At 48.2% G+C, this 20,458-nt stretch overlaps 11 protein-coding genes across 11 annotated transcripts; 6 read left to right on the top strand and 5 right to left on the bottom strand.

Annotated features, from left to right (window-relative positions):
• Nucleotides 1–344: 344 nt before the first annotated feature.
• On the top strand, nt 345–880 carry N7455_005788 (uncharacterized protein; the record flags this gene model as incomplete). Its single annotated transcript, XM_065605124.1, has 2 exons — nt 345–545; nt 566–880. The coding sequence occupies 2 exons, from the start codon at nt 345–347 to the stop codon at nt 878–880; spliced, it is 516 nt and encodes a 171-aa protein (XP_065462024.1).
• Nucleotides 881–1,227: 347 nt separating this feature from the next.
• On the bottom strand, nt 1,228–2,772 carry N7455_005787 (RNA-binding protein; the record flags this gene model as incomplete). The annotated part of the gene is made up of 3 exons (XM_040959564.2): nt 1,228–1,978; nt 2,035–2,680; nt 2,739–2,772. 3 exons carry the CDS (start codon nt 2,770–2,772, stop codon nt 1,228–1,230), a joined length of 1,431 nt encoding a protein of 476 aa, XP_040809988.2.
• Nucleotides 2,773–2,900: 128 nt separating this feature from the next.
• N7455_005786 (uncharacterized protein) lies at nt 2,901–3,589 on the top strand (the record flags this gene model as incomplete). Its single annotated transcript, XM_040959549.2, has 4 exons — nt 2,901–3,047; nt 3,099–3,293; nt 3,351–3,429; nt 3,483–3,589. The coding sequence occupies 4 exons, from the start codon at nt 2,901–2,903 to the stop codon at nt 3,587–3,589; spliced, it is 528 nt and encodes a 175-aa protein (XP_040810004.2).
• Nucleotides 3,590–3,887: 298 nt separating this feature from the next.
• N7455_005785 (uncharacterized protein) lies at nt 3,888–4,379 on the bottom strand (the record flags this gene model as incomplete). Its single annotated transcript, XM_040959571.2, has 2 exons — nt 3,888–4,187; nt 4,245–4,379. 2 exons carry the CDS (start codon nt 4,377–4,379, stop codon nt 3,888–3,890), a joined length of 435 nt encoding a protein of 144 aa, XP_040810062.2.
• Nucleotides 4,380–5,141: 762 nt separating this feature from the next.
• N7455_005784 (uncharacterized protein) lies at nt 5,142–5,437 on the top strand (the record flags this gene model as incomplete). The annotated part of the gene is given in 2 exon segments (XM_065605123.1): nt 5,142–5,196; nt 5,208–5,437. 2 exon segments carry the CDS (start codon nt 5,142–5,144, stop codon nt 5,435–5,437), a joined length of 285 nt encoding a protein of 94 aa, XP_065462023.1.
• Nucleotides 5,438–6,305: 868 nt separating this feature from the next.
• N7455_005783 (uncharacterized protein) lies at nt 6,306–8,523 on the bottom strand (the record flags this gene model as incomplete). The annotated part of the gene is made up of 11 exons (XM_040959530.2): nt 6,306–6,424; nt 6,484–6,889; nt 6,986–7,108; nt 7,163–7,506; nt 7,594–7,714; nt 7,770–7,804; nt 7,865–8,055; nt 8,115–8,190; nt 8,259–8,307; nt 8,373–8,393; nt 8,455–8,523. 11 exons carry the CDS (start codon nt 8,521–8,523, stop codon nt 6,306–6,308), a joined length of 1,554 nt encoding a protein of 517 aa, XP_040810006.1.
• Nucleotides 8,524–9,283: 760 nt separating this feature from the next.
• On the top strand, nt 9,284–10,951 carry N7455_005782 (cytochrome P450; the record flags this gene model as incomplete). The annotated part of the gene is made up of 7 exons (XM_040959498.2): nt 9,284–9,477; nt 9,530–9,714; nt 9,770–9,876; nt 9,929–10,036; nt 10,098–10,484; nt 10,534–10,706; nt 10,771–10,951. 7 exons carry the CDS (start codon nt 9,284–9,286, stop codon nt 10,949–10,951), a joined length of 1,335 nt encoding a protein of 444 aa, XP_040810018.2.
• A 689-nt stretch (nt 10,952–11,640) lies between these two features.
• On the top strand, nt 11,641–12,786 carry N7455_005781 (DUF3431 domain-containing protein; the record flags this gene model as incomplete). The annotated part of the gene is made up of 1 exon (XM_040959535.2): nt 11,641–12,786. One exon carries the CDS (start codon nt 11,641–11,643, stop codon nt 12,784–12,786), a length of 1,146 nt encoding a protein of 381 aa, XP_040810043.2.
• A 187-nt stretch (nt 12,787–12,973) lies between these two features.
• On the bottom strand, nt 12,974–14,419 carry N7455_005780 (putative sterol carrier protein; the record flags this gene model as incomplete). Its single annotated transcript, XM_040959488.2, has 2 exons — nt 12,974–13,856; nt 13,926–14,419. The coding sequence occupies 2 exons, from the start codon at nt 14,417–14,419 to the stop codon at nt 12,974–12,976; spliced, it is 1,377 nt and encodes a 458-aa protein (XP_040810072.2).
• Nucleotides 14,420–15,483: 1,064 nt separating this feature from the next.
• On the top strand, nt 15,484–17,762 carry N7455_005779 (putative mitochondrial carrier protein). Its single transcript, XM_065605122.1, has 7 exons — nt 15,484–15,724; nt 15,835–16,500; nt 16,607–16,641; nt 16,698–16,771; nt 16,825–17,043; nt 17,101–17,438; nt 17,497–17,762. The coding sequence occupies exons 2-7, from the start codon at nt 16,318–16,320 to the stop codon at nt 17,713–17,715; spliced, it is 1,068 nt and encodes a 355-aa protein (XP_065462022.1). The 5' UTR covers nt 15,484–15,724; nt 15,835–16,317; the 3' UTR covers nt 17,716–17,762.
• Nucleotides 17,763–17,920: 158 nt separating this feature from the next.
• On the bottom strand, nt 17,921–18,919 carry N7455_005778 (SET domain-containing protein; the record flags this gene model as incomplete). The annotated part of the gene is made up of 1 exon (XM_065605121.1): nt 17,921–18,919. The coding sequence occupies one exon, from the start codon at nt 18,917–18,919 to the stop codon at nt 17,921–17,923; it is 999 nt and encodes a 332-aa protein (XP_065462021.1).
• Nucleotides 18,920–20,458: the final 1,539 nt, after the last annotated feature.

The raw sequence follows: 20,458 nt of genomic DNA, 5'->3' as shown, positions 1-20,458 counted from the left end.
TTGTATTATACGAAGTGAAATGCTACGATTTACTTATGAAGATTGCATTTTAATCATTTATTTCAATTGCATTGGTATTTGAATTCCTCAGGAAAAATTGGCTATATATAATGTTCATCAGATAATTTTAAATCGTTTATCGTCAACAATCCCTTGGGATCTCTGTGCTTGACTCTATGATTGGTATATCATCACGCGAACAAGAAAAAATAAAAGCCTATGGCAAGATAGAAGAGTCCGGCCCCTGTGACAGGGCTTCTGCAATGAGACAGCATCTCATCACCGCTTTGCCATAAGCTACAGACTCTTGAAAAGAAAAGACCAAGGAACTCCTCGCCTCAAGAATGAGCCCCATTGAGTTACCTCCATCGACTTCCGAGGAAGCAGACAGGAGGCAATCGCATGACTATCCGAACATGACGAAAGGCAACCCAATACAAGGAAAGGTGTTTTACCACCATTCCTTCCCCCCTCCAATACCCAGCACACACCCCATTGTTTCCAGAGACATCGTGAAATGTAACCGTCGGGTGGCACGAGATACCGTGAGGGAATAGGGCGTAAGCCGCTATCGAATTGCTTCTATGGCGGCGCGTTTCCGCAGTGCCTGACTTGGTACTTTGGTTTTACCCAAAGCGCAGGGTGTCCGGGGACTTTCTCCCAAAGCAAAATTGGAAAAGGGAGCGAGGCTTCCTTGTGTGTGAGCTTTGAATGCGATTCTTTGAGCGAGGAGTTGGGAGAAGAAAAGGAAACGGAATCTTCGGGGCGTGGCTTTTATTTTTCTCGCGCTAGTCAGGTGATGGGGCTAGGCTTGGTTGGGACTAGCGTGTATGGTATCGGGTTAGGGCTTGCGATGTTCCGGAGGGAATCTACAACATAGAAGTAAAGTGTCAGACAAAAACACCAGGGAAAATGATGGGGGTTTCTTTTCGCTGTTACAAAAGTCACAAGCACACACACACACACACACACACACACACAGAGATAAAGAGAGAGAGACCGAGACAATATCCCAGAGGGGAGAAAAAGGTCCTATTAACCTGAGGGATCCCTATCAACCACTCCCATACCTTCACCGTTTACCTTTTTTTCTTGCGATTTTGTTCATCCTGATTTAGGCTTTAAGTAGTACTAACGGGAATTTAATGATGAAGAAAAAAAACACACAATGCATTTGACAAAAAGGCTTGATAAATGAAATTACAAACAATTTTTACATGATCCCGTTTACGCCTTGGACTTGGTCTTGGTGGCCTTCTTAGTGACCTTTCCCTTCGCCTTGGTGGCAGGAGACTTGGCAGCAGGAGACTTAGCAGCCGGTGACTCTGTAGCAGCGGCCTTGGGTGTCTCTGTCTTCTTGCCCTTCTTGGCCTTTTTGGGGGTATCATCGGTAGGAGCAGGAGCCTCAACAGCAGCAGGAGCCTCAACAGCAGCAGGGGCCTCAACAGGGGCAGGGGCCTCGACGGCCTTAGCAGGCTCCTCGGTGGCAGCCTCGGTGGTCTCAGTGGCCTCGACAGCCTTGGGGGCCTCCTGGACGGGGACATCATCAACGCTCTTCAGCTGGGGAAGATCAAGCTCGTAACCCAGAGCCTTGAGCTTGTTGACCTTAGCCTGTCTCTTCTTCTGCTCGGACTCGATGCTCTTCGACCACTGTTCACGTGTCTTGCCCTTCGCGAGACGCTTCTTCTCGATGCGGTTCCATGGCGTAACCTTGAAGCGGCGGTTGGCGCCCTTCCAGACCTCGGGGTGCAGCTGCTCTTTGGGGACGTACTTGCACTTGACGATGTGGCCGTACATGAGGTAGTTGTCCATAGTGTCAGCGACGATCTTAGCGACGGTAGTCGAGGAGAATTCAATGAAGGCGTAGTGCTTGGAGCGGCCGGTGAGACGGTTGCGCGAGAGACGGAGTTTGGTGATTTCGCCGAATTGGGAGAAGTAGGCCTTCATCTGGTGCTCGTAGAAACCGTGGGGGATACGTCTGAGGATTGGATGTTAGATAGTTCAGACTAGTCAGAAATTACGGTCGAAACTCACCCAATATAGACAGTGCCGGGCTCCTCGGGAGGGCCGTTCTTGCGCAGCTGCTTAGCGAGCTTGCGCTCGGCCTTCTTGGTGTCTGGGGCCTTGGGGATGGGTTCACCCTCTTTGTAACCCTCACCATCAGACTCATCCTCGTCACCACTGCTCTCGAAGCCCTTGATGAGAGCCTCAGTCTGGTCATCATCACCCTCGTTCTCAGCCTCGCTTTCATCAGCAGGGGAGACATCCTCCTCGGCCTCTTCTTCCTCTTCGGACTCGACGACGGGCTCGGGCTTCTTGGTCTTGGGGGCGGCCTTCTTCGCGGCAGCCTTCTTGGGAGCGGGGGCGGCCTCAGCCTCCTCCTTCTTGGACTTCTTAGCGGCGGGCTTCTTCTCGGCCTTCTTGTCAGCCTTCACAGGCGCGACGGGCTCTTCGGCCTCCTCGTCGGTAAGGAAGTCGGCAGCACGCTTGCGAGGCTTGACCTGGCGTGTGGGCTCGCCATTGGTCTTGGCCGGCGCAGCAGCCTTCTCTGTCTTGGACTTGGTACCCTTCTCGTTCTTCTTCAGGATAGACTTAGGAGCAGCCTCCTTGGTTGCCTCAGCGGGCTTGGCCTCGACCTTCTTGGTTTTTTTGGCGGGCGAGTCGGCGGCGACAGGCGCAGCTGTAGCAGTGTTAGTGAGATGAAAAGAAATTACACCGGTCATAAACATTTCACATACCCTTGCGCTTTGAAACTCTCTTATCAGGGGCCATTTTGACGTTTTGTTGTGTCGAATTGGAGACTGTATGCTGCTCGATCATCTGCGGGAAACTTTTTTTTCATCTCTGATTTGCTTGGAAGGCGGTGAGCCGCCTCGACCATTACCACCGTCACCGCCAAGATGTTTACTTGCTACCGCCCAAAACACTCCAACCGCAAATGGGCCAAGAAAATGGGGAAGAATAAAAAAGGGCCCTTGACACACGCGGAGGTCTGGGATGATTCTGCCCTGGTTCAGTCTTGGGACGATGCTGTCGAAGAATACCAGGTCAGTCGCCAAATATCCGATTCACGTGACCGACATCTAACCTGACGGCAGCATTATTGGAGCATTCATGCCAAGGGTGAAGATGTTGAAGATGTCTTGAAAGAAGCAGAAGACACTGGTATTACTCCAGCTGTATCGCACGGCGACACTGAAGGCGCCAAAGCCATCGAGGATGGTGTCACCAAACCTGCAGATGAAGACGTCCCAATGACCATTGACAACCACACTTCTGAGTCTGCTCCTGAGGTATATTGCCGTTTTATTTATGTATTCCCCATCAAAGGATTTACTGACGATATCTAGCCTTCTCAACCCGTGGCTCATGCCAGTTCGGCGGCTTCCACTCCTGCTATGCCTATGCCGCACCCCATCATGGCAAATAGTATGCTCCACCTTCGGGACATGTTGATTCAGTTAACTAACATATACTTCTAGTCCAAGATGAGTCCTTGAAGAACCTCATGATGTCGTGGTACTATGCAGGCTACTACACGGGACTCCATGAAGGCCAACAACAGGCGAACCGCTACCCGAGCTCGTGATGCGACTACGGTTTAGAGTGGAAGAGAGTGTGCTTTGTTCGAACGAGCACTTCCGTGGATACGGTTTTACGAAGGACGGGTTGAGAATAAGACCCTGCAAACAACCAACGGAACTAATCATATCAAATTAATCATGAAACTTGACAAGGATTTCACTGACCATTCTCCTTGTAAACAAAAGTACATAACGAACATAAATATCGACCAACCACCGTCCACCGAAAGAGAACTGTATTCATTCCAGATTCTGCAACACCTTCATATCCAGTCTCATATATCGGGCTCGATGTTTGGTCAATCAGATACCGGCTCCGGTACCACCGAGAAGACCACCGATGATGGGAAGACTGCCCAAGGCATTGGGCTCAGATGTGGGCTTGTGGGTGGGAGTAGTAGTTGGGGTCACGAAATTTCCGGAGGAAAGCTTGTTGGTAGGGGTGGGAGTAGGAGTAGGGTTGGCAGAAGCTGCACTCTTCTCAGCAATCTTCGCATAGGCCTTGGCCTCCTCCTCTTCGGCCTGCTCCTTCAGGGCTGCCTTCTTGTCCGCTTTTTCCTTTCTGCTGTCCGAGTCAAGACCATCCATCAACTTCGTGGATTTCTAGATTCATTGGTTAATATGGTACAGGTCATGGGGACTTTGGAACAGTTGACTAACAACCAAATCGCCAACAGGACCAGCGAGGCCAAACGGTTGACCGGCGGCTGGCTCATCACGCTTGGTGGGCATTGAGAGAGTGAGGACCGCAAGGACGAGGAAAATAGAGAGGAATGAGAGACTGAATCGGGCCATTGTGAATGGTGGTGTATATGAACAAAGATATAGATCAGGGGGAAGGAATGTATGTCCAAATGATTGTCTCCAAACGAGTGTAAATGGTAATAGTTTCGGAAAATGAGTGAATGGTGCAAGTGGACAGGTCGTTGGGAGAAACAGAGCCCACGGCTCTGCGGGAGTTACATCGGATTTATATGCAGCCCCTTCGACCATATCATGGAGAGAATGGAAAACCAAGGGGGGCTAGGGTGGAGAGCCTTGTTGCAACTAGCTAACGCGCGTCTTTGCGTGGTATTTGGACTCCCTTCTAGGATAAAACAACATAGTATCACCGCGTTATTTTATGAGCCCTTTAACTATGTCCAATGGCTGTTTCGGGGGAGAAAGATTCGATTCATTCACGTATAGATTTTGGTATGGGCGTTAACGCCTCCTACCTCGAAGTATATCCGTTGCAGCTAATGATTGGCTTGGGATCAATTAAGGGATATTCAACGACAGTGACTCTGTAAATAACAGTGAGTAAAAGTGACCAAGGTTATGTGGACCACGCCTCATGATAAATTGTCCCGCATTCCATATTGAAACGTTGGAGTGGTAATGATTCCATATTCACGCCTAACCCCCAATGGTCTCAGCCATACCTGAGCGCTTAGCAGTTTTCATGCTGGCTTTAGTCAACCAAGTCCTGAGGACCTATGCAGGTTTCACGGACTTTACCTTTGGAATTTTCAACCATCTAACTACTCAAAATGCAGGAACAAGATTCCCACAGGGATGGAGACGCAGGTCTTCGACGAAGGGTTGCTGCAAGTCCCTAGCAAGGACCTATGTGCGATGCAGATCTACAGCATGCCACAACACCAGAGCATTCTTCGTTTTCTTTTTCCAATCTCGCCAGGCAGCGCTTCTTCTGTACTGGTAGAATGACCATTCACAATTTATGGTTGTTTACAAGGAATGTATCTCCCTACTTTGACACGCACAGCCCCATAGAGGGAGCGGACGTAACACGAGGGAGTCTCCAGAAGGACGTATCCAACTGTGAGGGCTTAGTTTTGGCATCTTTTTGACCTCAAACATCAAGATATGACGGACAAGACTTCGAAGATGCCAAGGTGGTTTACATCTATCTAGCTGCGTGGGGTTAGTGAATAATAATAAAAAAGCGCGAATATGATCATCCCTGTCTGGAGGAAATGGCCATGCAAGTTGCAGAACGAGTGCCTCGCAGGGGTTGAAACCCAAGCATCAAGAGTTCAGTACCAGCCAAAGCTGGCCCCTGCGAGTAAACACGGGTTCCAAAAGCATCAAACTCTGCAAGACTAAATCGCAAGATTCATATCAATACATGATTTGGGGATGTTGGCTCAAAAGCGAACCCGTTCCCCTCTGGCTGCATGTCAGGGGGCGGGATTAGAACGAGCATTCTTCGGTCTGGGTCCCTAAGCTAAAATATGTAGATAGAGTGAGATTTTTCCATCGACAAGAGTGTGTTGGGGACCGTGTATATGTTTTGAAGTGAAGAAAGAAAGGAAAAGAGAAAGCCGCTCGCAAAATTTTATTCGATGGGGCCAGTAGCGCGGATTATGTCATATGATCACGTGTCTCTTGTGGCTTCTGTGGGCCGCCAGCCTCTTTTTGATGCCAACCCCATTTCTCTGGTTTCAATTTCAATCTGACTGACCTCGTAAAAGGTATCATAAATGTCATTATTGTTCTATCTCTCGTAAGTCTCGCGCGGTTTGTTCCGGATTTGAGATATATATTTCTGGAAAAACTAGGGTGAGATGCGAGAAATATATATAAACATGGTTGGAATGATTGGAATTCAACAAATTAAGAATTAAAGTGTTCGCAATATTCTCTTGTTACCCTTTATAATATCTTCCTGTTTTCGACCAGTGCAAGTGACGAAACGAGCAATTCAATATGCAATACTTATTCCGTATCCTCAACTGGACGGGAAAGCCGGCCCCGCGGTACCCACGCTGTAGCGGGAGTGAAGAACCATGAGATGAGCGCGAAGATAGTCACAATACCTAGGATAATTGGCGCATCTAAGTATATATTAGCACAAAGTCTCTTCCAATGACCCCTAGTAGCAGACATCACCTACAATTTAGAGTGGATGCTTCAACGGGAAACGAGTATGGCGAGAAGAGCACCGCGACAACCCAGCCATTCCACAAAACCGAGATGAATTGGAATGGCTTGCTTAGTCGCCCGAGAGACCATTTTGCCTCAAGCTTCTCACCGGAGGTCAAAGTCAACCTTCCAAGGCTAATGAGTCCGTAGGCAGCAGCTGAAGGAACACCCGCAGCTGAGACCAGAGAAGTAAATGCCACCGCGGACGGCAGGATAGTGCAGGTAATAACAGCAGCCACGCCCCACACGACAAGGACTGCGTTCCTAGGTTGACCCTCCGCAGAGACCCGCGATACCCATCCAGATAGTGGAAGTACTCCATCACGGGCGACGGCGAAAACCAGACGGGAGGCTGCTGTGATAGCGATGGCGGTATTCTATCGGATAGGTTAGTATATCCTCTCACAGGCGAACCATTTAAATAATAATAACTTTCTTGGTTTAAGGGAGTCTAAGAGCAAAAGAAAACATACTAGCCATAGAGCAACAACCGAGAGCACATTCATAACAATATGTCCACCCTCGCCCAGAAGTGCGGCGTACAGGGGGACGAAAGGTTGGGGTGCGTCATATGAGAAGAGAACATCGATTGGCGGCTGCCAAATTATTAGTTTCTGGCCCCTAGACGAGAAGTTCCTGGAAAGACTTACCGAAGTGAAAAGGAACAAGATCACGGCAGAGAAGCCAAGAACTCCACTGACAACTGTACTCCAGAAGATACCCTTGGCGGCATTGACGGCGGCATTTTTAGTCTCTTCTGCGACATGACCTGAGGCATCAAATCCGATCAGAATCCCGGCTGTCGCCAAATATGAAAGACACCAGTTCCAACCAGCCGGAGCTCCCGTTCCGTTATATGTAGTCATGAATGCTTCATTGGCTGTCCGCAGGCCAAAGGTGTTGTGCGCACCGATTGGAAGCCATACAACGTTTAATATGAAGTCCAGAAAGACAGCACCGGTTGAGAACCAAAAGACATATTTGAATACCCGCGCTATATATTGAAATTAGCATTAATTGTCAAATGGTCCAACTGTGGGCCAAGATTAAGAGATGATAACATCTGTGTAGGCCGTCTTACCAGATGCGAGGTTCATTAATGCGGCTAAAGCCAGGAGGACTTCGGTGCATATCCACTGAACAGCACGGAACTTGATATTTGAAACATCAGTGGGAAAGTCGACATTGAAAACAGCCAGTTCCTAAACTGAGTCAGTTTAGAGCCAACACCGGCAGATATAATAACACAATACGCACCGAGAGCATGTAGTTTACAGCTGACTGGGTATTGCCTATCATTGTAAATCAGTTAATTCAGATATGGACAAAAAAATAACACCCAAGGGACTTACTGGCGCAGAATGTTGTCCAGGCTGTTGTGCTCCACCAGGCTACGATGAAGCCAAAGAGTCGCCCAAACCTTTTACCACCTGCCTCCGCAGCCCATAGATAAATCGAACCAGCGGATGGAGAAGCTGAACACGCTTCTGCAATCACAGCTGCTGTGATGAATGTAAACACACAGGTTACAATGTAACTCGTCCTGATATATACGTTAATAAGGCTACCTTTGCTGCCCTTACGTTGGTTTCTGGATCATACCAATAAGCCAATGGTCCTCCAGCTGCGATACCTGTTGTAAATGTCACTCGGACACCACCGACGAAATACAGGGCAGCTGATTGAAAGGGTTAATGACCAAGATCCGGACCCCCACACAATGAGAGGAGAAAGAGCAATAAATACCAAACGAAGTTGAGAAATTCTCAAATAGTGAGTAGCTGCGATGAAGAACCTACGTCAATAAGTTTGAAGTCAGCGTACAATTCTCAAATAGAAGATATATATCATTCCACTCACTTGTTTGTATCCTAGACGCTCCTATGAAAGCCAAAGATGTCAATTCGTGCCATATATTTGTTGCACTTGAACGATACCATACCAATGTGTTTTCATCACTGGCATTCACCTCCTGCGCCAGGGAGTCTTCAGGATTCTTAAGGTCTGCCATGACTCCGATTTACGCGACAGTGAAGTATGTGCAGTTTTAGACTGGATCCTACGAGGGGACCGAGTAGAATAAATAGGGGCAAATTTTGTTAGGGCCAAACCTTCAATCGCAGTATTTACTACTTTTGTCACATATAGTATCGGTGATAAAATTTTGAGTCGGCTTAAGGCCCAAATGTGGACCTCGGTTTCTTCGCGAAATGATTGTGTATGGCGCAAGATTATGCCACAAACGGTCCCGGTGGTGTTATCACGGCGCAAAAGCCAAACCGCGCGTATGGGATATGGCGTTTTCATTAAAAAACTCGAGCAGTATACAAAAGGGAAGGTATACGCGGTGGGTTGTTTATTTAAATTGGTTCTTATAAAGCATTCAGTAATTTCGCTGGTTACCAGTGAAAATAAACCACTGAGACATTTTAGAAGTCATGTCATTATTGATTTGGGGCCTCCTCATAGCTCTTGGAGCTGTTGTTTGGGTATGATAAGAAACTTATTGATCTAAGAGAACCAACTAACTAATCGTTCGGAAAGATTATTCATACGTACTATTTTTCTCCTCTATCACACATCCCAAACGCCAGTATACTCGCACCAATATCACGTTTACTATGGGAATTTCCCACAGAGTATCGAGGACGCCTAACTTTGGAACTACCAAAACTACACAAGCGACTTGGTGAGTTCTGGCTTTGAGAACCGGTTTTTGTTATTTTTTTTTTTTTCAAACGTGGAGCAAAGCCTCAAGAGCGGTTTGCTCAATGCAAAACTTCAATTCTACAACATGTTCTCACACCTTTCAAGGCCCTTTGGTTCGAATAGGTCCCAATGAAGTATCCTTCTACTCCCTCGATATTTACAAGCGCGTACATGCAGCTGGCAGTAAATTTGTGAAGGACCCTCGAGTCTACAACCAGTTCGTTCAAGATGGACACCCAGCCCTTTTTTCAATTACGTGAGTGTCATATCAAAAAGAAGACGAGGAATTTCCTAACATGTCTCTGTAGGGATCCTAAAGAACATGCACAACGGCGCCGGCACATGGGTGTTCTCTTCAATCGAAGCAAAGTGCCCATTCTCGCGCAGATGATGGTAGAAGAAATATCGAGGTTTAATACCCTGCTTGATAATTTAAGCCAAGGATCACTTGACTTGATTCCCACATGTCGAGCCCTTGAAGCGGACATCGTTTGTAAGTGAATATCCGGCAAATGACCACAGCATGACTTTTGACGTGATGTTTTTAGCAAGATTCGCATTTGGAAGTTCTATTGGAGCGATGGAATCTTTGATGGGAGGAGAAGAGCTACAAGTAATCAAAGAAAACGACATGAAGTCCTCCAAAATGTCACTGGTATGTACCATGGCTGCATTACTCGAACACAACGCTGATATGATCTTTTTAGCACACCAACTTCCCCTTTATAATGAGAATGTATGATATGATTAGTGAAGTCTTTTCTCGAGTTACCGGCTGGGGCGGCTCATCGAAGTCAAGCAAGGAGTTTGAAGAGGTGTGTATCACCCAAAGCTCAAAAATACTCGCGATGATGAAAATCTTAACAAGTATTTTAGTGGGCAAGCGAACAGCTGAAACTTGCCGCGGACTCCGAAAAAGCACCCGAGGTGTCATTTCTGAAGGTTATGGCCGGGGAAAGGATCTCTCCGGAGTCTGCCTTGTCGGAAAGCAAGGAGATGTTAGGCCCCGGCACTGACACAACCTCCGCCACACTCGCTCATATATTGTGGGCATTGTCCCTTAACCAATCCTTGCAAGATGATCTTGTTTCGGACTTAAAAAATGCGAATTGGACTACGGACATGACCGAACTCGAGTCAATACCAAGATTGGCAGCTTGCGTGAAGGAGGGAATTAGATGGACTGGAGCAGCATCAGCTATGCTACCTAGAATTGTACCGACGGGAGGATCGTTGCTCGCTGGAAAGCAGATTCCGGGTGGCGTAAGTTCTTTTACAAAAACTGCACCGTAATTTGGCTAACAGTTCGCAGACTATGATTTCCAGCTCGCCTATCTGGTATCTGCATGACGAGACTGCATTCCCTGAGCCTCACTGTTATCGACCTAATCGATGGCTCGAGAGAGAGAGTGAAGACTCAGTTACTTTGCGCAGCGATTATTATATCCCGTTTTCCAAAGGCCCCAGCACTTGCATTGGCAACCAGTATGTGTCACCTGCATTATATACAGTTCCTATTCTTTGTTTGCTAACTTGAGGCGACAACTAGCTTCGCATATTTGGAACTTTACCTATCAGTCTCCCAGATATTGAAAAAGTATCGTATCCGGCAGCTAGAAGAGTCCATGATCAATCTTGATATCGAAGCAACCCTTCCTCCGCGACTAGAATGGGTTGCTGCGGTTCCTATTGGAAAATTGCAGGTTGTCGTGTCAAAAAGACTCTTGTAAGGACGGCCTACTGCAAAGTTAAATGAAACTAAGATCATGGCATGAAGTACGATAGCTCTGAAACAACAGATTTTGGGATGAGTCCGCCACAGGATTCTATCCACGGTGGTTAAGAATTCCACCAGTCTAGGATAGATTGATTAATCATACGTGATAACTTGGATGACCCTGACCCTCGCTGAACCCCCAGTTTATCCTTCCTCAGATGAGTCCACTACAACGATGTGACGGAAATTGGCATGTTTCCTTCGTGTTGGCCGCCTGTCATTAGGCGATGTTAGCACGGATCATCACCGAAAGCAGACAAAGACCATAACGACAACGTACAGACTCGCGGGGCTTGTGTAGATGATTGCAATGATTGCCGTCGTATGTCTCAACATAACACTGCACGACAAGGTGGGTGTAACGCGGCTGAATCATCTTCAGTCCAGTCCCTCTCAGAAACACCCATCGAATGCCATTAATGTCATTAATGCCATACACAAAACCCATGTTAATCCACACCCAAACCTATCGGTAGTTCTCAGATCCCGCCGATCCCGCCGATCCCGCCGATCTTGCGAATAGGGGGCGATATTCACACCTAAGGCATCAACATTCCCGCATATTCCGAAATATCTGAAATATCAGTTTGGAGGCAAAAGGAGAGAAGAAGACACATATAATTGCATGAATAAATATACAAAATGGGCCGAAAATTACAAAGATCATTTATCCAACTAATCTTCTTTCTCTGCATCCTCTTTTGCATTTTATACCTAAACCGCCCGCAATCAACCAAAGACAAACTCTTTGCCTGGACCAAAATTCGCTACAAAACAACCTCATCCATCATCCCGGAAGCCCGCGGAGTCTGCCCCGGTCTAGCAGGAACAACCAAACCAGCCCTGATAGTCTCACATGTCTCCACGGATGGCGACCCATCCTGGCTAGAACCCCTCCGCACCCAGTACCATGTATGCATGTACCAAGTGGACGCGCCAGCAGACAAAACCTCCAAACTACTCCAAGTCCCCGCAAACCGCGGACATGAAGCAATGGCCTACTTGACTTTCCTAATCGACAACTATGCGGAAATACCATCCGCCGGCGCCGTCTTCGTGCATGGCAACCGCTGGGCTTGGCACAATGACATCCCAGACTACGACAACGCCGCGCTCCTACGCAGTCTGGACGTCAGCGCCGCGCTAAAGCCAGCCGGGTATAGCAATCTGCGCTGCGACTGGAGCGCCGGAACGTGTCCTTCTTCCGTGCCGGCGCAGGGCAGTCTCGAGACGAGACTGTCGAGCGCTGTGTCGCCGTGGAGTCCGCGCTCGGCATCAGATATAGCGCTGCCGAATGCATTTGGCCATATCTTTGGCGGGGATGCGGATGCACGTGTTGAAGAGATTCGCAATGCTTTTCATCTTCATCTTGGTCGGAATGATGCCGTGCGTGCGCAGTGCTGTGCGCAGTTTGCTGTTTCCCGTGAGCGGATCTGGCAGCATGGTCGGGACGAGTATATTGCGCTTCGGCAGTGGTTGCTCGATGGGAGTGATGATGGGGTTGCGCGGAATGTCCAGCGGGGGTCTAGGGCTGCGCCTGGTGATGACCGTGTGGCTGGTCGGATTGTTTCGTATATTTGGCATATTCTTTTTGCGAACTATGGGGATGATGGGGGCATTGATCTTGACCAGTTGAATCGCGATGCTTGTCCTACTGCCTCCGAGTGCTATTGTCGGTTGTATGGCAAGTGTGATTTGACGTGTCGGGGCCCGGGGAGCTGTAAAGGGCAGTATTCTGTGCCGAAAGACTACAAGCTCCCTGAGGATTGGGAGAAGACGCATTCATGATTCATGATTCACGATTTATTTTGTGGTTTTTGAAACTTGTTTATATAATGGATCTGGAACATTTTGAGCATATAGATTGGGATACATTGGGATGCATTGTGAGAAAAATAGGATATCGTGTCATTTCAATTCTGGTTGATAGAGTTATGTACAAATTGTTTAACCGAGATAATGTTTACCTGTTCCTCTAGAATCTGGCAAGGACTCGCTCTTGAGTGTCTGACAGGGCATACCGAGAGCTTTGCGTCTTGCTCACGACAGACTTGGCCTGCTCGGCAGTGAAGCCCTTGGCCTCTACAGCAGGGTTGTAGCCCAGACCGTTGATCTTGCCAACAACGTCTGAAGGTACGGCGACAGCGACCTTGCCATCAGTACGCTTGTAGACGGTTACAACGACGGCACCACCCAGACCAAGGTTGTGCTGCAGTGCCGCGGAAGTACCGTCGATCAGGCGGTTGTTAGCCCAGCCACGCAAGTGCCAGACCAACTCAGCACATTGGGCAATACCGGTAGCACCAAGGGGGTGACCCTTGGAGATGAGACCGCCAGATGGGTTGATGACCATCTTTCCGCCGTAGGTGATGTCGCCACGACGGACCATCTCATGAGCCTGACCGGGCTCGCACAGATCCAGCGCATCAATAGTGATCATTTCATTAGCCGAGAAGCAATCGTGTAGCTCGCAGACCTTGATATCCTTGACATTCACGCCGGCCTCGGCCACGGCAGTGCGGCACGCCTGGCGCGACATGCCGAAACCCATTAGGTCAATGGAGCTCTTGCTGTAAACTGTGTCGGTATCGGTGGCGAGGCACTGGCCGGCAATGAGAATGGCATGTTCCTTCAGGTGTGGTCGCGCGTCGAGGAAGTCCTGCGAGACAATAACAGCGGCAGCACCGCCATCCGAGGTTGGGCAGCACTGCAGCTTGGTCAGAGGCTCGTGGATCATGGGTGCCTTCATGATCTGGTCGAGGGTGTATTCGGTTTGGAATTGCGAGTATGGGTTGCGCTTGGAGTGCTCGTGGTTGATGCGGGCGATCTCGGCGAAGTCCTCGTTCTTAGCACCGTACCTGTTTTTCGCATGTTAGCATGGTATCCCTTATTTCCATGGGTTGATATCGTCTCGAGAGGCTGCGTACTTCTCCTTGTATTCCACACCCGCGTTTCCAAACATCTGTGCGGCACCGGGTGCGTTCGTCACACCCCGCGTCTCGGCCATCATTGTTCCAAACAGTCCTGTTGGGTTCTCGCGATCGTTGTACATGGATTGCAAGCTACCAGGGTTCATCTTCTCGAAGCCAACGACCAGCACACAGTCTGCAGCACCGTGCGAAACCAGGGTGCGGGCCATGGCGAGGCCAGTCGAACCGGTCGAACAATTGTTGTTGACATTGTATATAGGGATGCTGGTCTGACCGAACTGGTAGAAGACGCGCTGGCCGCATGTGCTGTCGCCATACACGTAGCATGCTACACCCTGGTCAACTTCGTCGTAGTTGATCTTCGCGTCGAGCATGGCTTTGATGCCGGCCTCATAGCCTAGCTCATGGTAGTCGACCTTGCCGCGTGGCTTGATAAACTTGGTCATGCCAACGCCTAGGACATAGGCGGGGGTTCCTTGCTTTTTTCCCATGTTGTATGAGTTGTATTACGGTTCGGGATGAAGATAAGTGAGTTTGGTATATGTTCGACTTAAAAGAAGGGAGGCTTTATAAATACGAATTAGCGGCCCCGGATGTGGGGAGCTCAACATGAAATTGCGGGGAGAGGCCGAGGTCCCGAGGAACCATGCGGCACGGTGCACAATTTTGTTCACATAATCTCAACATTACATATGTAACAATAATGAGATTGTCGGGTTGAAAATAATCTGTTCGAGGGTTCTGAAAAGAGAATAAAAACATGTGTTTGATTGAGCTTGGGTCTCACATGAAAAACAAGGCCGGGACGTACAAGACAATCACAGGGTGACTACTTCGTGCAATCAACCTCTTCAACAACATAATCCAGTTGGTCTGGTAGCACAGTTGGAATCAGGAATCTTTGATCTTACATCCAATTGTAGAAGTTTATATGGCTGGACTATCTATGGACATTGTTCTATGAGCCACATTTCAGCTAATCTAACTTCCAACCTTCCCAGGGGAGGCAATGGAGTGTCACATTGCATCCTACGATAATACTATTGCCATACCACGTAGTCATTCTAGTGGTCTACTGGAGTGGCACGAGGCATATCCGCATATTCAAACAGCTGCTCCCTACTCCCTACTCCATACAAGGTCAGGAATAAGGAAGCTGACAGACCGAGGAACCAGACTGTTGCTTAATGACCAAAGTGGTTTGGGTTGACTCTGGAATCTCAGTTTAGAATCCTTTCATGGGTTCGATGGATGCGATAATTGGTGGGTGGTAATAGTGAGCCCAATCCATGCGTGGGGCCCTACCTAGTGACGGAGTACTGTCCTCCACATATATTGTAGAGATCACCATGATCCGTGGTCTAACCTTCTGCGATCAACTTTCCAAAGTCTGCTTTGCATATCCCACACCATAAAGTATTTCCTGTCTCTGCATGAAATGTATAGAGAAGACAACAAGATCAGACCGCGACCGGCAGATGTGCCACGGCGGTGCCAAGATTGGAGATAGTATAGAATATGATCAGGGTCTCTAGATCAAACCACATTTCCAATATGTATTTCCAATCATGTACTTCTTATATTTCCAACTAATCCGGGGAGTAAGCACTAAGACGATGTTCACTGTTCTCCGCTATTCACGGGTGTTCACGAAGACGTCACTCTGTTTGGCCCTAAACCGCTTTGAGCACAGAAGTTAAGCTCGGTCCACATGCCATTTTACTGCACTTCCCTCTCTTCCTTTCTTCACATAGCATTAGCTCACCTTCTGTCTGGTGAGATACTGTGGGAATATAGTAAGTTGTCCTTGTCAAACTGAGAAACTATCTGTTTGGTCCTATTATCAAGAAACGAGAAACGCGGGGAAAGAAAATTGATGCTAATGGCAGTCTTCATCTTCCCACAGCTCCCGATCACAGTCAGTAACCCATTGCTATAGACGACACATCTTGGGGCAAGAAGATCCCGACTGTCTGGAACAGGGGACTCTGCCAGAACATCACTTGAACCGCTCAATCCCGCACCACACCTAGATTCCATTCGTGAACGCGGGGTTGCATCCTTCCTGTGGCTGTAATTGTTTCGGCCACCAATCTCGCACCTATCCTTATAATTTGCAAAGACGGGGCTAAACGTGCCAATATACACTGCGAGAGTCTCCCGGGGTACTTTTCAACAGGCTGAAGATATATCTGGGTTGGTCGGGCCCATTTAATGGACAATTGTGGGACGCTGAACGGTCTACTCGAGTTCTGAGAGACCGCTTTGCGTTCCATCGGGTTCCCCAGCCTGCAAGTATAAGAGTCTGTGCAGAATCCTACGTTCTGTCACGACCGGAGAGATATTACTATAGCTATTCCTCGCCGCCGCCAATGGAGAACGTTCAGGGATGACTCGTGACAACAGTTCTGAACATGCACCATCACCCTCGTCAACTCATCACACAAGAACCGCCATTATGCCCGACCGCAAAGCTTGGAACATGGATCAGGCCACACGCAACAGACTCCTCAAAAAGTACAAAACCCAGGTGGCTTCGGGGGCGTCAACCATTTGCGCGACGCTGGCGGTGGTGAGTGCCTGATTCCCCGGGACATTGCTTGATATCCTCACCCTTTGTTTTTATCACTATAATATCAGATGCAAACAATGCTAATTCGTCGGAATTCGTTGGGAAGACTCCTTTAGAGAACGTCAAGACTAGGATGCAGACGTGAGTATTCTACGCGACGTTGGAGATGGGAACTCGCATGCTAATTGATTTGAAAGACACAATTTCAAGAACATATGGCAGTGTGTTCGCTATCTCTGGCGCACCGAAGGGCCTCGAGGATATGTAGCTGGTAAGTCGGTATCCATGAGTCAGCAGCGGAAGGGTCGACTGACCATCACATAGGCGCACTTCCACCCTTGGCGAGTGTCACGGTAGTCCGTGTCGTCAACTTTACCGTGTACAATGCCTTCAAGGACATAATCGCCGATAACGTCGAGCGCGTAACTGGTTCCAACCCTTTGGATCATTATAAACAACCTGGAAGCACCCCCACCGTGACGGGTATTCTTACTTTCACTACTGCAGGCCTCGTCGCTGGCTTGGTGGCATCGCCTATTGCTTGTATGTTCATATTGATCACATGAAAGGGCGGGAGGAGGCAGGCTAACATTGAAACAGGCCCCTTTGAGTTGGCAAAGAATGTCGTCCAAACCTCTGTTCTAGTGTCGAACCGCGCGATGGCTGCCCCGGACGCAGCCCGAGACCAATCTTTGCGTTACAAGCCCCGCTTGGGGACCATCCAAGCCATCAAGAAGATCTACATACGACATGGATTCTGGGGCCTTTACACCGGTTTCCGCTTGCATGCGTTGCGTGACACTGTGGGCTCAGGACTGTACTTCAGTGTTTACGAGACTGTCAAGCAAGTAGCAGCCAAGGAGTTGGGTCAGGACAAGAACCCCTTTGGGGCACCTATGATTGCCGGCGCCATTTGCAGCACTGTACCCTGGTTCTGCGTACGTGATCAGACCGATATGCTGTTTTGTGACGAACATACACTAACATGACTCATAGACTTATCCCCTCGATACGCGCAAGACTCGTGCGCAGAGTGTTCTGCTAGGAAAATCCAGTGAGATTGGCGAGGCCTCAAAAGCTGTCGCCAAATCCAGCATGTACAAGGGCCTATCCATCATTCTTATCCGGACCGGCGTCAACAACATGATCCTGCTCAGCATTTTCGAATACATTAGAATGCGCATCGATGAGCTGCCGAAGGAAACCATCTATTGATAGGGCTACGGTGATCACGTTAGGAAGAAATGGTGGTCCACCCGTTGAACATTTTCTTTGCCATTGTGCCTTGAACATCGAGGACTTTTCTCGTATTTATTATCCATATACATACATGGGTGAGCTTGAGGCTCATTTCCAGCAAATAACAGAATAGCAGGATGGATTATCAAACTTCGAAGCGATATGTAAGAAAGGAAAAATATTAAACAAATGGGCGCAATCTTCGCAGCGCTAGGGTAACTTCATAATCAGCAGCATCTTCTCGGCCATATAGTCTGAATGCCACTTGCAACTTCTTTGTCCAGGTTTTCTGTTCCATAGCTAACCTAACAATGCTCTGATTGCTTTCTGACTTGAACAATTGCACCGTTTTGTCTAAGCTCGGTCTTAACCTTGCGTTCATAAAGGCATCTAACAATCCCTCTTCTTCGAGAAAGAAAATTGACAGGAGGGCATAAATGAATCTAGATGAAAGAGTTATGCTGAAAGTCTCTGCGACAAACCTCTGTGTACAGTCGAAAATAATAGAATGCGAACCCTGTCTCTGTCCATCCAAGTCCACGCCACGAGCAAGATATTGGAGCCCTCGGATCAATCGCCGTCGCATGTCACTAAGTTGTTGAAAGGGGGTGCCAGGTAGACAGGCCATGCAATCGCAGGTAAAACGCAGAGCTTGATGACGCTCATATCTAGTCCTGCATTCGAAATCTGTATTATAACAGAAATTGATTTCCTCGCCAACGGCTATGTCCCTAGTCGCAAAGCTTGAGATGATCTCTCCACTAACAGTTGGAACCTTCGAGTTGGGTATACAAGAATGGTTGAAGCGCGAGTGAAGGGGAAAGAGACCATGAGCTTCAGGCTCGTCGCGGTATGAATTCGCGATATTGAACGAGTTTTCAGCGAAAGCTTCATTCATACTTGTAAAACAGCTTGCTCCGTTATCGCGGAGGAGTAAAAACTGTGCCCTTTGGCTAGGCGACAATTTCTGAAAGGCCATAGTAACGTGGTAGTCCGTGATTTCGGTATGCGACTTCCGGATAATGAAGGTTGGCTTTTCGCTCAGAATTAGGGATCCCCGGTCAATGTGTTTTGTAGCGAAAGCACCCCATCCTTTGCCCGGCGAGGGTCTCAGCTCGAATGGTACTTCAGCAGGCACTGCGAGGCGGTGGTATGCTGGCAGATAGTAAGTCAGACGCATTCTCAAGATACTGAGCAGGGTAATGTACGATGAGCCGCGGACATGGCAGTGTATGTGTGTGGTTGACGTTGTAAGTTGTCATAGCAGGACCGGGCCTAGACCGAGTTGGAGTGCAGAATAAAGTAGAGAGTAGTACACAAGAATAATTTAAATAGATGGAAGGTGATACGATAGCTCTATTAAATCGGCGGGGAAAGCGGCTATCTATAAGTCAGGGGAGGTCTGGTAGGGCGCATTTGCAGGGATCAAATATCGATCTCGATAATAATAATGCCCAACAAAGCACAAGAACGAGCCCAAATGGTATAGCGTATCAATTAGTACGAAGTAGTACGAAGTAGTCTTGTTGTGGAGCAGCTGAATCGTTTGCACCTAGACGGGGGGACCCCCTTTTTGTCTAACATGTTGGCGTCGTGATCTGGCCGGCTCAGATCGCAATGTCTTAAATTTACTACCTTAGGGGTATATTAGAGAATAGCCCAAGAGGTTGGGAATGCTGTAGCCACATTAGCTCCTCTCGGCCTAGGCGGAAATAGCACGAAGAGAAGTGACTGTACCATCAGCCCCTACCTAGCTAGGTAGACCATCCTCTACATCCATGTAGGATCTTGTTATCGTCACCCCGTTTGCCCCGTTTGCACTTCACATTTTATCTGCCCAATCTTACAGATATGATGAACAGATCCCTCATGTTTCGAAATGCTGCTCGCCCGCTTTCCCGGTACTTTGTCACTCAAGGTTCTCGGACTCGTCATTTCCATGCGATCACCACAAATTTCATCACCCAAGACACAACAGGCAACTTGGTCTTAAAAAAGGTTCCCGTTGTTATCGGGAACCTCGGACAAGCCTATGTGTTGATTTACCCAACCGTCGGAGGGCGACGCAAGACCGATGTAAACTAACATTTTTCCATAACGCACAACATTTTGGTCTTGGTGAGACACTTCCCTATATACGTGGATCATGCGTTGACCAAGGATGTGTTTCATTCTAGCATCACCGAGTTATCCTCGTCTCTATGTCCCAGCCCAATTTCCCCGCCAATCGGAATCTAACACAAGCCTTGCGACCATCTTTCTAAGCGGAAAGATGTATGAGATTATTATAGATGGGACCGAGGATGGTGCAGTTTTCACCCCTGCCTAGGCAGTTCAGCACTAATACATAGACAGCCGAATTTGCTGAACACTCTAGCGCTTCTGGGCAGTACCTGCCGTCCTTGATCAACTGGAGCATATGTGAACAGAGTCTACTGGGACATGGACTTCTACTGCCCTGAGCAGTATTTAGTCTAACATATGAATAAAAGGTCTAGCACAATCCAGAAGCCTGGCGGGAGTTTTAATCGATTATCCCTGGTTATGCATAAAAAGGCCCTCTGTACAGTTTAGGCTTGATACTGCATTGGAATATTGTATATCGGTGATGACCCCGATATGTCTAGTCCGCCCACTTGTGTTATTGTTCCAATCCCTGGTGGCACTTTTATAGCTAATGACTATTCTTCCAGCTATAACACCGAGAAGAAAGAGGCCA

Source organism: Penicillium solitum (assembly GCF_028829755.1).
Source record: "Penicillium solitum strain IBT 25940 chromosome Unknown utg000003l_segment0_segment0, whole genome shotgun sequence".
Classification (NCBI taxonomy): Eukaryota; Fungi; Ascomycota; class Eurotiomycetes; order Eurotiales; family Aspergillaceae; genus Penicillium; species Penicillium solitum.
The sequence above is the reverse complement of the archived record's forward strand: the minus strand, read 5'-3'. Positions and strand labels throughout refer to the sequence as shown.

Bases quoted from the DNA above. Each gene is read 5' to 3' on its own strand.
- N7455_005779 (XM_065605122.1), top strand. From the start codon at position 16,318: ATGACTCGTGACAACAGTTCTGAACATGCACCATCACCCTCGTCAACT. The intron at 16,772-16,824 runs GTAAGTCGGTAT...ACCATCACATAG, and splicing joins GCCTCGAGGATATGTAGCTG to GCGCACTTCCACCCTTGGCG. The intron at 17,044-17,100 runs GTATGTTCATAT...ACATTGAAACAG, and splicing joins GGTGGCATCGCCTATTGCTT to GCCCCTTTGAGTTGGCAAAG.